The 12,891-nt window shown below is 43.2% G+C and overlaps 1 protein-coding gene across 1 annotated transcript in view; it reads right to left on the bottom strand.

Annotated features, from left to right (window-relative positions):
• The window catches only part of ulk2 (unc-51 like autophagy activating kinase 2), a 38,011-nt gene that overhangs the window by 5,105 nt on the left and 20,015 nt on the right, over nt 1–12,891 (bottom strand). The window contains exons 6-21 of the mRNA XM_062419167.1: nt 11,578–11,751; nt 11,191–11,264; nt 10,941–11,042; nt 10,797–10,855; nt 10,607–10,689; nt 10,447–10,497; nt 10,253–10,341; nt 9,508–9,676; nt 7,793–7,850; nt 4,536–4,685; nt 3,362–3,507; nt 3,156–3,236; nt 1,958–2,223; nt 1,679–1,857; nt 420–667; nt 78–319 (exon numbers count right to left, since the gene is read on the bottom strand). Of these exons, the coding sequence (XP_062275151.1) occupies nt 78–319; nt 420–667; nt 1,679–1,857; nt 1,958–2,223; nt 3,156–3,236; nt 3,362–3,507; nt 4,536–4,685; nt 7,793–7,850; nt 9,508–9,676; nt 10,253–10,341; nt 10,447–10,497; nt 10,607–10,689; nt 10,797–10,855; nt 10,941–11,042; nt 11,191–11,264; nt 11,578–11,751 (2,171 nt within the window). The remainder of the gene's footprint in view (nt 1–77; nt 320–419; nt 668–1,678; nt 1,858–1,957; nt 2,224–3,155; nt 3,237–3,361; nt 3,508–4,535; nt 4,686–7,792; nt 7,851–9,507; nt 9,677–10,252; nt 10,342–10,446; nt 10,498–10,606; nt 10,690–10,796; nt 10,856–10,940; nt 11,043–11,190; nt 11,265–11,577; nt 11,752–12,891) is intronic.

Genomic DNA, 12,891 nt, shown 5'->3' with positions numbered 1-12,891 from the left:
GATACATCTGTGATTCATGACACACAAACCACATGAATGTAAATGATTTTATCAGTAACCCCCCCTTACTATCTTACCTCCATGAGGGTCTCCTCGGGTAGCTCGGGGGCTTCAAAGGTGATGAATCCCTCCAAGCTGGGAGGGGAGGTTCCATAGGGGACATAGCGCAGACTGCTGGGTGCCCCCTCTGTCCCGGGAATGATCTGCCCACAACCAAAGCCTCCTGGAGGAGAGGAGCCTATGGCCATGCCCGGAGGAGAGCCGACGTAGACCCGACCGCTGGTGGAACACAGGGAGCCAGCCGAGCTGTTTGAACCCACTGAGGAAACAGACGGGTGGTGGGGAAGGGGCACACAGGTTAACTGAAGGCAAGCAACAACATGTTTCTTTGCCCGCTGGCTCAGGTGGGAGATCCTTACCTGAGGTGGTTCGTGGTCGGGTTCCCAGATGGCTGCAGGTAGGTGGAGTGCTGCTGTTGGGCGGTGACCCCACGGTGAAAAGGACGGTGCGGGGACTTGCTGACACACCCTGAGCCAGAACAGTGGGACCTGCAGGGGCTGTGTCCATGGGTCGCTCTGTGTTCAGGCTGTCAGTGCTGCCCTGATAGGCCTGTCCACCCAGAGTGATTCTGATTGGCTGCTCAGACAGACGGCCTGTACTGACAGACCTGCAGGGAAACCACAGATATGTCAGAATTATGTCAAAGAGCAGACATGCTGATGTAACACAGTCAGCCTCACTGAGTGAAATGTCTTCAAACTTATCAAAACTGGGGGATGACCCCAGCTGACTTATGTTAGGAATGAAACCAACGGAGGGAGGGTGAAAGAACAGACAGTGAAAAGAAAGTGGAGAAGACGACCAAGAACAGAATATCAAATATTGATTATAAATATTGCTTTAAAGTGTGTATATATGTGGGGGGTGGGTGACACAGCATATGACACTGTAGCATTCACTTGCCTGTCTTATAGTAAATTGTTTATTCAAATGAATTAAAATAAGGTATGAGTCAGTTAGAGAATGAATAGAGAAAAGACAAGCTCTTAGAGCAGGAAAAGTGCATCTTGGACTCATCAATTTATTAACATTGTGTTATCGTAATTTGTTAAGCTTGTGTAAAATTAATTTCATTTTGAGACTGGGTTGAGTTTTTTGCCTGTTTTCACTTGTGGAACACATGTTAATTACTTTCATCTGCTGTAATTCCCACTGGCACACTAATAAATGAAACTATTTAAATACAAATGAAAACAGAAAAACTGGGGAGACTGTTGTTTTTCTTTTTCAAATACCACAAAATAAAGCTCTGCAATTAGGGAGTATTAGTGACTCTAAACACGTTTTACAATAAGCCTACTTCTTCATTCACTTTGTTAAATAATTAACATTTCTAGGAACTCTTGTGTTAAGTCCATTAAAATTCAAAGATTACATTCAGGTTTATTCTACAATAAACTTGTAATCATCTGAACAGAATCATGTCCATCACATTAGAGGCGTACAACTGGACAAGGCCTGATTTTTTAATTAAAAAGTCATAGTGGACTTTAATTATCAGTGTGACTTTAGTAAAGAAGTTGGGATGGGTGTTAATGAAAACTGACAGCGGGTGTGGAAAAGATGAAAGAAGATGAAAACAATCAGCCTAAGGAGGTTTGTTAAAAGAGAGTCCTACCTGCCAAAGGTCCTGCTGGCCTCCGGGGCAGCTGGACGTCCACAGGGGTAGGGGCTGCAGTGTTGGGCACAGATATCTCTGGCATCTGCCAGCGGCTTGGTGGGCATGGGGGTGTCTGCCAGCGCCATCAAGTTACAGGATGCCTGTGTTTTGGGGATCTTGAATGGTGCTGAAATGGTCTAATTGAGGGGGAAAAAAAGTACATATTTGAAATGTAACACCTGATATATTGTAGATTTGGTATTATTCACCTGCACACTTACTGGGGCCTGCACTCACCTTGGTGGGGGAACCAATGATGGTGGGCAGAGGGGACTTCTGCAGCCAGTCGGACGTGCGTGGGGAGGAGCCCAGCAGCTTGGTGGGGGAGGAGCCGAGGTTGGTCGGTCGGCCGAGCTGAGGGGAGTGACTGCAGGATGAGGAGGAAGGCTGAACCGGGTCTGACAGCTGCTTGTGGAGCTTCTGCCTGGTCTGGTAGACCTCGGTCAGGGTGGGGGCGCTCTGGAGACGAGCCCCCAGGAGCTGAGAGGACGGGACGGGGGAGCCTGGATGAAGTGGAGGAGAGACTGAATTACAATCAGTTCAAGTCAAAATATATAAAATCCTCATAAAGTGCTAATTCTACAGTTCGTAACAAAAGGGGAACTTTATTTAATAAAAACCTAAAGAGCTAAATAACACATTGATCATGGAGTGAGGCTGATAAAAGAGACACAACAAGTCTCATTTGTTTCACAGCCAGAGGCAGTCTTTAGCTCTAAAATGTGCACTGAACAGAAGCAAAAAATAGCAGCAGGGAGAGACACTGCTGGTGACATTTTTATGAGCTTTGGTCCATCACAGGGTTTCTGCCCCATCAGCACAAGAAAAATAGCTCTGAAACTTTCCACAGAGACTCTGTGTTGCTCATAAAATCTGGATGTTTGTGTGACTTTCCAAAAAGGGTACAAAACATTGTTGTCCATCTGGCATCACACTGTAGCTTCCTTCTTTTAAAAATATTCACCATGACAGCAAACCGTGAGGAAGTTGTAGATGTCTCCAGTGTTATGAAGGCACTTTAAACTGGTGACTAATGCAAGTCTGTCAATAATAAAGTGATGACACAGAGGAGGGAATCAAAACAACTCCCTACTGCGATTGTGACTGATACTGCCAATACACATGATATTATACTGTGCAGTGTTTTCATACTGGCTTGTTGGTGAGGGTTTGTACATATGTGTGTCCTGTCAGTATTCAATGTATCTTATTTATACTCCTCCTCTTTGCATCCATGTGTTACACCCTGCACACTCTAGCTTTAAAATAGTTGTTTTTAGGTGCTTTAATAATCTGAATTTGCTAAATTCCAATTTATGCTCTGTTTTCTGTAGTGGTAACTGATTACCATTTGCCATCTCAACAACCCACATTCTCCAGAAGATCTTCGAAGTTTTATCTTATCTAGCTGAAGTTTTTGCCCCTGTTAACTGACCTCCTGAGGAGCTCCGGCTGCGAGGCTCGTGGTTCTGCAGGTGACAGCAGCAGTGACCCAGCTGCTCAGGGATGGTGCCCACTGCAAAACACACAAACAAAACAGTTACATTTACATTTAGTGATTTAATTGTAATTCACATCTGGAAGGTGTTATTAAAAGGCTGGTGATCTTGAAACATGTTTGGACATGTCCTGGCTCCTTACCCAGAGGTGAAGGAGAGTAGGGCCGGGAGCTGCCTGTGGAGAGGCGGCGACCCACTGTCTGAGGGACATCTGCAGAGCTGGGGGATCCTGAGCCTACCTTGGGAAACCCCATAGGACTAGTGTTGGAGCGTCTCACTGTGCCAGACCTACAAAAGAGAAAAAGAGCATGTAGATAGAGACATGTTAAAAATACAATCGTATAAAACATTCTGCCACATTCAGTGCTGAAGGACAAGGATTCATCATTCAGATTCCAGTTATTCAGCTCAACTCTCCCAAATGACCTCTTTTTTTTTTACTGCTTACTGCTGCAAGGACAAGGCCTCAACTCAGACCTCAATCATGTGAATTGGAAGCATGTATGAGAATATTTGTTGTCACTTCAAAGCGGAAGAGAGTTCAATTAAGGTCTCTCTTCCCTCTGCCATATTCTAGCTCCCTCCTGTGGCAGGTCAAAGGGACAGGGTGTCAGAGCCCTAATCCTCCCTGTACACACTGATGACACAGAGAGGTTAGCGAGTAAAGCAGCTGAACAAAGACGTACAGAAAGGGCAGCAAGGACAGTACCTGTCCTTTAAAGGGTGCACAAAGAGGTCAAATAAGGAAGCTGCCGCTCGTACCACATTAACCACATACTAATCCTCAGTGCTATGATCACCACGGTAGGAATTTGACCGCAAATGGCAAAGCAAGAAGCCCACACAGGAGCCAGCACAGTAGAACCTTGACATAATCAACACATTAAGCAACACAATACAGCTGAATAAAGCCAACGGTACCTCTTGTATTCTCCTTCTCAGACAACAGCATGCAAATGGTAGCAACACAACTAATCTTCCTGTAAAACAAGGTGGCACCCTTCTCTCTTCCTCTGCCCTCCCTTCTGCTTTGTCTTCACATGAAACCGGGAACAAAAAACCCTCCCAGCAACAGGTTGGAACAGCCGCTTATCTGATGTAATTTCAGTGAAACTTTAAGGCTGATGAAATAACAGCTGGGTTTGTTTTATGACCTAACTTTGAAAGATCAACTCGTAAATGTTGAGTACCAACATTAGTCACAGGTTGACATCAACCAACAGGAGCCTATTCAGAGGTGTTTTGTTACTAATCAGCAAAAAAGGCTATAAATAATGCAGAGGTTAGTCAGGGCTTCCAGCAGAGGCGACTCTTACCTGGGGGAGCTGTAGAGCGTGGTGGTCGGGCTGCTGGAGAGGTTCTGCTTGATGCGCTGGTAGTTGCGGACTTGGGTAGGAACGGGGATGGGGGTGGTCTCTGCCCGCGGGGACACCATAGGAGTCTGTCCCGGGGTCGGCTGTGGCTGCCTGGAGGGAAAAAATGGGGAGAGGAGCGCAGTTAGCCAGTCTGCTCGAGGCTGCTGTTGCTTCCAGAGCTGCAGGACATTTTCTGGGGTGTCAACACCCATAATAAGTTCCAAATCTCCAAAAGGCTGGTGTGTTGTGATCAGGATAAAATAAAGCAGGGACAAATCTAAATGCAGGGACCTTTGCTTCTACAGCCGTTAGTTCTTTGTTTACTTGAGTGTGGAGGCAGGTTGAGGAACTTTAAGTTTAGCCTGGCTGCTCATGAGGGCAGAGTCAGTGAGAACAGAGAAAAAAAAAAAGGAGGCGCGGTTTCCATGTAAACACAAAGGCACGACCAATGAGATTCGAGCTCTTCTTGTTAGGGGCGGAGTTTGAGGCGGTCCTGGCTTATGGCACGTGTGAGGCAGCTCCTATGTGTTGAGACAGACAAGGAGGGGAAGTGCAAAGAGCCACAGCTCATTTGCATTCTTTTGTTATTCCAAAAAGGAGACAAAATGTTCTCAGACATAAAGTCACGGCTGAGTCAACCGCTGAGGGCTTCTGCTTACATATAGAAAAAAAGAGGAGGAGTGGGGGAAATGGCCGTTAGAGCGGTACCAGTTGGAAACCAGTATTATGTAACGATGTGAAGCCTGGGAGGGTCTATAAGGCAAAGAGGACGAGGACACGTGAGGCAAAGACTAGTCAGGACAAAGAACCAAAGAGCGGTTTCTTTGTTGAATATATGATTCTGTACAATACTGAGACATAAACCCAAGCACGTGCTGTCCTTCTTTACTCACTTGAGAACATATCTGATACGGTAACTCATGATGGGAGGCTTTCTATTTTCCTCCAGGTTGCTAAAAGCTTTATTGATCCCAACGTCGGGCTTAATATGGACAGGAATGTTGTATGTTGTTTTGTCCTCCTGTTAAAGAGAGGCGGAGGATTTGTGGGTCAGTGAACAGCTGCTTTTTAAAAAGAGACAAGGGTGGAAATAAGAGAGAGGCTGGATGTGCAAGTCAGTCGCCTCTCCGCTGACCTGGTTTCTAGCAAGCAGCTCAGGAGAGGGGGATGGGATCAGACATTACAGCCTCTTTCTTTTTTCTTTTTTTTCCTAATAATTTGTCACCTCTGTTTCTGCTCATTCATCTCCTCCTATTGCGTGCTCTGTCTCTTTTGGCCTCCTTCAAATCTCTCGCTTTCTTTACAATGATCGCCTCACTCCAGAAATCTGGGCTCCTACTTTCCTCTCACCAAGACGTGAGGTGAGGGTGATAATAAACAAGGTGGTTATTTAGGAGCTCTTTAAGAGTGTGGATGCTGTTACTAAATTGCAAGCGACACCTCTGTAATGAAGAAAAAATGGGTTCCTCTTGTGTGTCAATGGTCAACTAATGTATGCAGGCAGGAAAGTGTTATTGCTATGAAGAGAGCCGTTAACAGGACAGCAGAGGGGAGGGAGGAGAGCTTTGCAGACGGTTACAGGAGGTAAAACAGAGGGACCGCGAAAAAAGGGAACAGAGAAGAAAAAGAGAAGGGTTTTGCTCTGGGCTGTTTACACGCGAAAACAGGAAAGGAGGGAGATGGGTGAAGTGTAAAGCATTGTCTGGTTGCAGGGTATTAACAAAGAATAGGGGGAGAAAAACAAAGAGGTGACAGACAGTAGCGGAGTTCCTGCAAGTTAGAACAAAATGAATTTAACACTTAAATCTTATCCTAAGATGAATTTAGGAGCAATATAATATATACTATATAATACTCCTGTCTGAGTAATGTCTGAAAGACAGACTAACATATTGTTGGTTTTGGGCTTTAATAAATTAAAGGACTAATGCCAACATTATCCTTTACCTAACAAATGAAAGGAAGAAAGACAGCAGGATTTCTATTCAGTTTCAGAGAGCAAAGTATATGTATTTAACTTTTTTAATTTACCTAGAGCTGAAACCAATTTAATATCCAGTCAATAAAGACAGCACCTGAAAGATGTGAACTAGCCTATAAATGCATAAAACAAGCAGGGAAATAGCTGTAACATGTAGGAGGTTTAGTGAGGTTAAAGAGGACAGTAAAGTGGTGCCATGTTGTGAGAATGTGGTCACAGTACATGTGAGAGAGAGTTTTGATCTTTTAATACACAGCTGAGGCACCGTAATAACAGTGGCAGTTTGTTATTGCTGGCATGTTTTTGCGTGTGAGCGAGGCTATTCTTATCCCGCGGCCCTCGGTGGGTCAGGTGCTTTTTATAGCGCAGCACCACCTTGTTGTGTAGCCCGACGTCTGATTCATAACTGGCTAATGGTGTAAATTTTAGAGGTGGGCAGAGGAGAAGAATTCGGTCAACACAAACGGACAGTACGTGGTGTGGAGCAGAGAGGGAGCTGTTTGTTTCTTTGTGGTCAGAGAGACAGGAAAAGTGAAAAGAAGAAACAAAGGAAGCATGGTCGACACACACAAAAAAAAAAACACATGAAGAATAGACGACGTGACCTTTCACAAATACATGTGAACTCAAGGCTGTGTGTGAAATGGAATCTGACTCAGCATCATGTCCCACTTCCATTGCATACTAGAGTACACAGTCAATCTATTTTTTAACCCTGAATGCAGTTCATACTCTATGAACTGTGGTTGATGAGTTCATGAAGCTGGGCCACATGGCAAAAATAACAGTAATACTCTATATGTAGCATTCACAGATACTTTTTCAAACCCCTTTAAAGCCCCATGTAACATATGCTAAATTTATAACTAAAATAAAAACAAAAGCTTTTTTTATTAACCAAAGCTAAAAAACAGTTGTGTGTAAAACAACAAAGAAAGTTAGGCTATTAAGAATTGCATGCAACATTTTGCATGTTAGCAGTACTAAACATGCTCTATGAGAGTTTTTAAACGTTAAATGTTGTACTTTTTTGTCTTTATGTCCACTGATTTCAATATAGCACAAATATGCCTGTATGAACAGGTAGAGAGACAGACAGGGTTCTGTATCAGCCAGTGAGGCCCCACTAGATTTTGTGACATCATTCTGATTGATATCAAGTTTGATGTCATATTTTTTGGTCAAGGATGACCGGTAAATTGGTGTTTAGGTCTCTGGTCGACAGCATTGCACTCACCCTGCACACATGAGGAACTCGCTGGACGGCCGGCGACCCACTCCCATTGGCTGGTCATCTAAGGGGGAAGAGTGAGATAAAGAAATTAGTGATGAAAGTGCAACAGGCTTTACTCATGTGTAATTAGGTGATTAAATGCCACTAAGAATGCCAGCTGACACTTCTAATGCTCTATACTTTGTCCATTGTTTGCGTGCGTGTGTGTGTGTGTGTGTGTGTGTGTGAGTGTGTGTGTGTGTGTGACAACAGGTGCGACGCAAGAGGGCTCGTTTCACCACTGAAAAGGGTAAGTGTGTGTGCCTGCTGTTTGTGGACCGTTGTCTCTGATTACGGCATGAAAGGGTTCGCAGCTGTCTGATTTGGTGACATGTGCTGTGTGAGTCTGTGTGAGCATGTGTGTGAGTACAGTGCCCTTCCCCTTTAACAAAAAGTTTCCAACACATCTATGCACTTGTACAGATGATTGTAGTATTTATAGATGTTTTCGACACAAAGATGATGAACAAGTCACATGATGAACCACTGTCCCACAGAGTGTAGTAAATATCATTTTATACAAATGAGGGACATATGATTTAAAAAACGACGACTTCTATATTCACTTTTACAGACAGGCGGGCATTCAGTGTATAAACTTTCTTCCTGCCTATGAATGCTCAGTACATATAAAATATGTTAAAACAATGGGCCTCATGCAAGAAAATGAGGCCCATTAGTAGTAAAAGGACCCAAAACAATTGAAGAATATTATTAGTACAGCTATAGACAAGGTGTCATCAGAGCAGCACTGTACTGTGACAGAAATAACAAGGGAATGCTTCGACATGAAGTTAGATGCTTAAAAAATGTCTGTGTGATGGGAGGAGATCAAGGGATGTGACAGTTAAGAGTTATTAGAGGAGAGAACTTTATAGCCTACAGTAGGTGATGTTAAACTGTCATATGATACTGAACAGAGACCTGCAGAGGGACCCTGGGGCAGCTGTTACCAACAACTACTGAAACACACAAACTGCTGCACTACATTTTTTTTTTAAAGAACTTAATAAATTGGTAATCCATAATGATGATGATATGGTAAATAATGATTATTATTGGGACTCCACTACAGTAGCTTTGCGCGATTCACAGTTCAGAAAGCTCCTTATTTATCTTATACTGGCCCTTTAACAGGCAGTTTTAGCTCCTGTTTCTTCCCGGTGAGCCCACTGTGATTGGTCAGCTTTCCGAAAGCTTGAGGGGCAGCCAAATCAGTCTTGTTAAGTTACCGCCGGTGCAAACCCAACATTTCCTTCTTTACTGCATCATATTAAAGGCTTTTAAATTTATTGTGAAGAATTTACAGAAAATGACATGTTTCTCACTGGATTAGCACAACTTTATTTTTATTTATTTGACACTTTGGCCATGCCCAGATTTATTCAGATGAAGGCTTTATGATATCAGGCCACAAAGCAAGACTCTTTAAAAAACTGTGGAATGCGTTACATTTTCTAAAATCACTCTAAAGTGCCGGTTAAGAACAAATCTGTTTCTATGAGTGCTTCTTGTATGAGGTCCACTAGTTGCTAGCATTTTTAATATCAAGTACCATTTCTTCATTCTCCATAAAAGAGATAAAGTCAGCTGATCAACTAGAAAGTCAGAGAGATGCAGGGGGATGTAAATCAAAGTGTGTGTGTGTATGTACTGTGAATGTGTGTGATGACACTTACAGCTGTCAGTAGAGATGTGAGGCACCAGGACAAAGTCATCAGTGTCACAGGAGGAGTTCTTGCTGCTGGTGCTTCCTGCGGACTCCTTGGACAGCTGCAGGAAGTTGGGCGGACCCAACGGAGGGGATGACAGGCCATCTTCTGCTAGAGTCTGCATGTCCGGGAGTGACTGCGTGGTCACAGACAGACAGAGAGAAGAGAGATTAAGTTGTAGTGTGGCTCCTGAATGCAATTAAGGCTTCTAGGCAGAGCAGTGCTGACTGCCAAACTAATGTAATCACACTGTTACAGAGGAGCACTGACATCCTGGGAAATTGGCTTGCCCTGCACTCCCACTGCTGCTGTGAGATGAGATGTGTCAGTGTGCAAATGGATTGTTATAACTAGCAGTAGACGTATTATTAGTAGTAACAGTAGCAGTAGCACTGCAGTTGTAGAAGCAGTTGAGCTTGAAGGAGTCACATTTGTACTCTATTTACAATAATAAGAGCAACAAATTAAACAAAAACTTGAACAGTTTAGATTTTTAATAATTCAGCTTCTAAAATTGAATAATTATTGTTTATTTTCCACCTTTCTGGACACCATGTATAACTTTTCAGGCACTGTTTGTACAGGATGAATAAGCAAGCTAGCACAATATGAGCATAACACCAAAGGAACATGGTAAATATTTTATTACCCTTGTTACAGTCAGAGTGTAATCCCCAATGAATGAGGATTTATAATGTAATATCAAACTCACAGGAGGGGAGTTGTAGCGGATGCATGGGGAACTGCCACAGGAACTGTCCGATGCAGCGTTAGAGGCGCTGGGGACCGGCACTGGACACGCTGAGGACAATGAATACACTATCAATAATTCACCAATAAAGCTGGATGATATAAATGTGAAGTAGAGACAGTTAAAGTGCCTGAGAATGTGACCTTTGTGCTTACATTTTTTAATGGTGGATGTTGGCTCCAAGAAAGGATGGCTGAAAAATGTGTCTGCACAGAGAGGAACAGATCAGAGTCAAGTCTTAAACACATATTAAAACAGAAACACACATCATAATGTATGTAAAACATGACTTCTACAGTGAATGTTGTCTCTCACCAAAGTCCATCCTGTCTTTCTGATTCCTCTGGAGCAACCCCATTAAAAGGTCACTAAGAGTGGGGGATGTCTCCCTCGGGATGCTGGGTAATGAGAACATTAGAATGTTAATACCTTGTGAAATATGCCCTTTCAAAATTAAAGTTTCCCCAAAACACCAATTTGTATTGTATTTCTGTATGTGACCTACATGGGTTGTAGATTCTTGTTTTTCTCATAGAACATCCTCAGGTCTTGGGGACTATTGGCCTGAAAGTATCAATATAGGATTAGATACGCGCGCACACAAACACACAAACAGCATTGTTACCAGTTTGTTGTGCATAGTATTAACCTGGAAAGGTGGCTTGCCGACCAGACACTGGAAGATGACTGTCCCTATGCTCCACAGGTCAGCCTTGGCGTCATAGTTCTGGGACATGATGACCTCTGGGGCCTGATGGAAGATAGGTAAAGATCCACAGCAGGGATAGTTAACATATCATGAACATGCTGTCACTTTAAAACAGCTGATCTCAGCTGCAACTTTGGACACACACACACACACACACACACACACAGCATACAGTATGAAATGCACTGACCATGTACATGGGTGACCCACATAGCGTGGCAGCCATCATGTTACTCTGGAGGTATCGTGCGAAGCCAAAGTCAGCTGCAGGACAGAAGTATGAAATGAACCAGTCAGTACACATGTGTTATTATTACCACTAACACAAACCACTATTGTTAGACTTTGGAGAATGCCCGGGAGACAAACACTGGGACCAGTAATACGGGCATAAATAAGAGCTAAGGAAAAAGCTGTCAGAAATATATGAAATCATTTTCTTTGACATCTGAATTCAGATGTCCAAACTGTTGTATCTATAAAGCTGAATACAGTAAATAAGAACAGTTGAAAGACACCAGTTTTCTAGTAATATCAATATTCTAAATGATACTCTTGTTTTTGTTTATTTTATTACCTATTTTGATGCGGATGCCGCTGATGTTGGACTTCTTGCGACCCGCATATGACAACAGGATGTTCTGTGGTTTCAGGTCACGGTGGATGATTCCTTTGCTGTTGAGGATGCGCATGGCCGCAGATATCTGCTGGAGGAAAACCCTCAGTGTGTCTTCTCTCAGGGTCCCCTTGGCTACAGAAGAGAAGACATAGAAAATAGAAATTATAATTATTTATAATACTTATTTATACTTATAAAGTATATTTTTAAACTAGTCGAGAAAACAAGCACAACTCCACAAAAAAGTGCTTATCAGCTTCACTTGATTAAAGCTATTAATTAGCATATTACAGTAATAATCCTGAGGTAAATAGTGTAAATTGAGGCGCTGAAGGTCCTATTCCCTGGTGGTAGTGAAATAAGTCTAATCCGATGTGAAACTAAGAGGATTCCTCTCTCTCTCTCTCTCTCTCTCTCTCTCTCTCTCTCCCTTTCTACCAAGCCATTGTGATTACAGTGTAGGCAAAGATCAAACTAGTAAGCTTATTAACATGAATCTAGGATTTTGGGGGGGTTAGCTGCTCTGCCCACCAGGGTAGACCCTTTTCTAACATGGAAAAGTTGTGTACGTAGTAGAATCATTCACTTGTTAGATCCTCTTATACAAAGGGAGATTGATAATGCGCGAGGGTCGGCATCTACAAACATGTGAACACAGAAGCCTCCCACTGATAAGAACACAGTCACAACGAATTATGACTTTATTGTGTTGGTAGTCCGTTGGGTACAGTTGGGTCTCCATAGTTCCTGTAACACCCTGAACACTAATCTACAGCTTCAGACTTCCACAACAACAAGTGTTACTCAAGCAGAGCGCTCCTGGATGGACCACCCTGTCACAGATGGCTCTGACCGTGACCCACTCTGTAAACTGCTTATGTGGACATTTGGGGCAGGCACAGTACTTATGCAAAAGTACAGCGATAAGGGAGCTGTTCCCTACCACACAATCAGTGTTTCTATGGAACAGAGGCGTAAACACATGTTCATATCACACAGATCTATTGACAAAGCTCACTGCGATTCAGTCAGAGGGGTTTGAGATTCCAGCAGCCGACCTGATTTAAACCAATAACTATGCCGCTGTAATAACACACTGAGTGTTCAGTCGGGACACTGAACATTAATGTCAAATGTGTCGAATCAACCATTCTGAAGCCCAAATGCTGTTAGATGAGACTGAGTAACAGATACACTGAAGTGTTACGTGGACAAAACAAGGACATTCTGACATGTTTAGCTACTATGTAAATATAGTATATCAGGATTCTG

Source organism: Scomber scombrus, chromosome 5 (genome assembly GCF_963691925.1).
Source record: "Scomber scombrus chromosome 5, fScoSco1.1, whole genome shotgun sequence".
NCBI classification, from domain to species: domain Eukaryota; kingdom Metazoa; phylum Chordata; class Actinopteri; order Scombriformes; family Scombridae; genus Scomber; species Scomber scombrus.
Note: the sequence above shows the minus strand (reverse complement) of the source record. Positions and strands in the feature narration are given on the sequence as shown.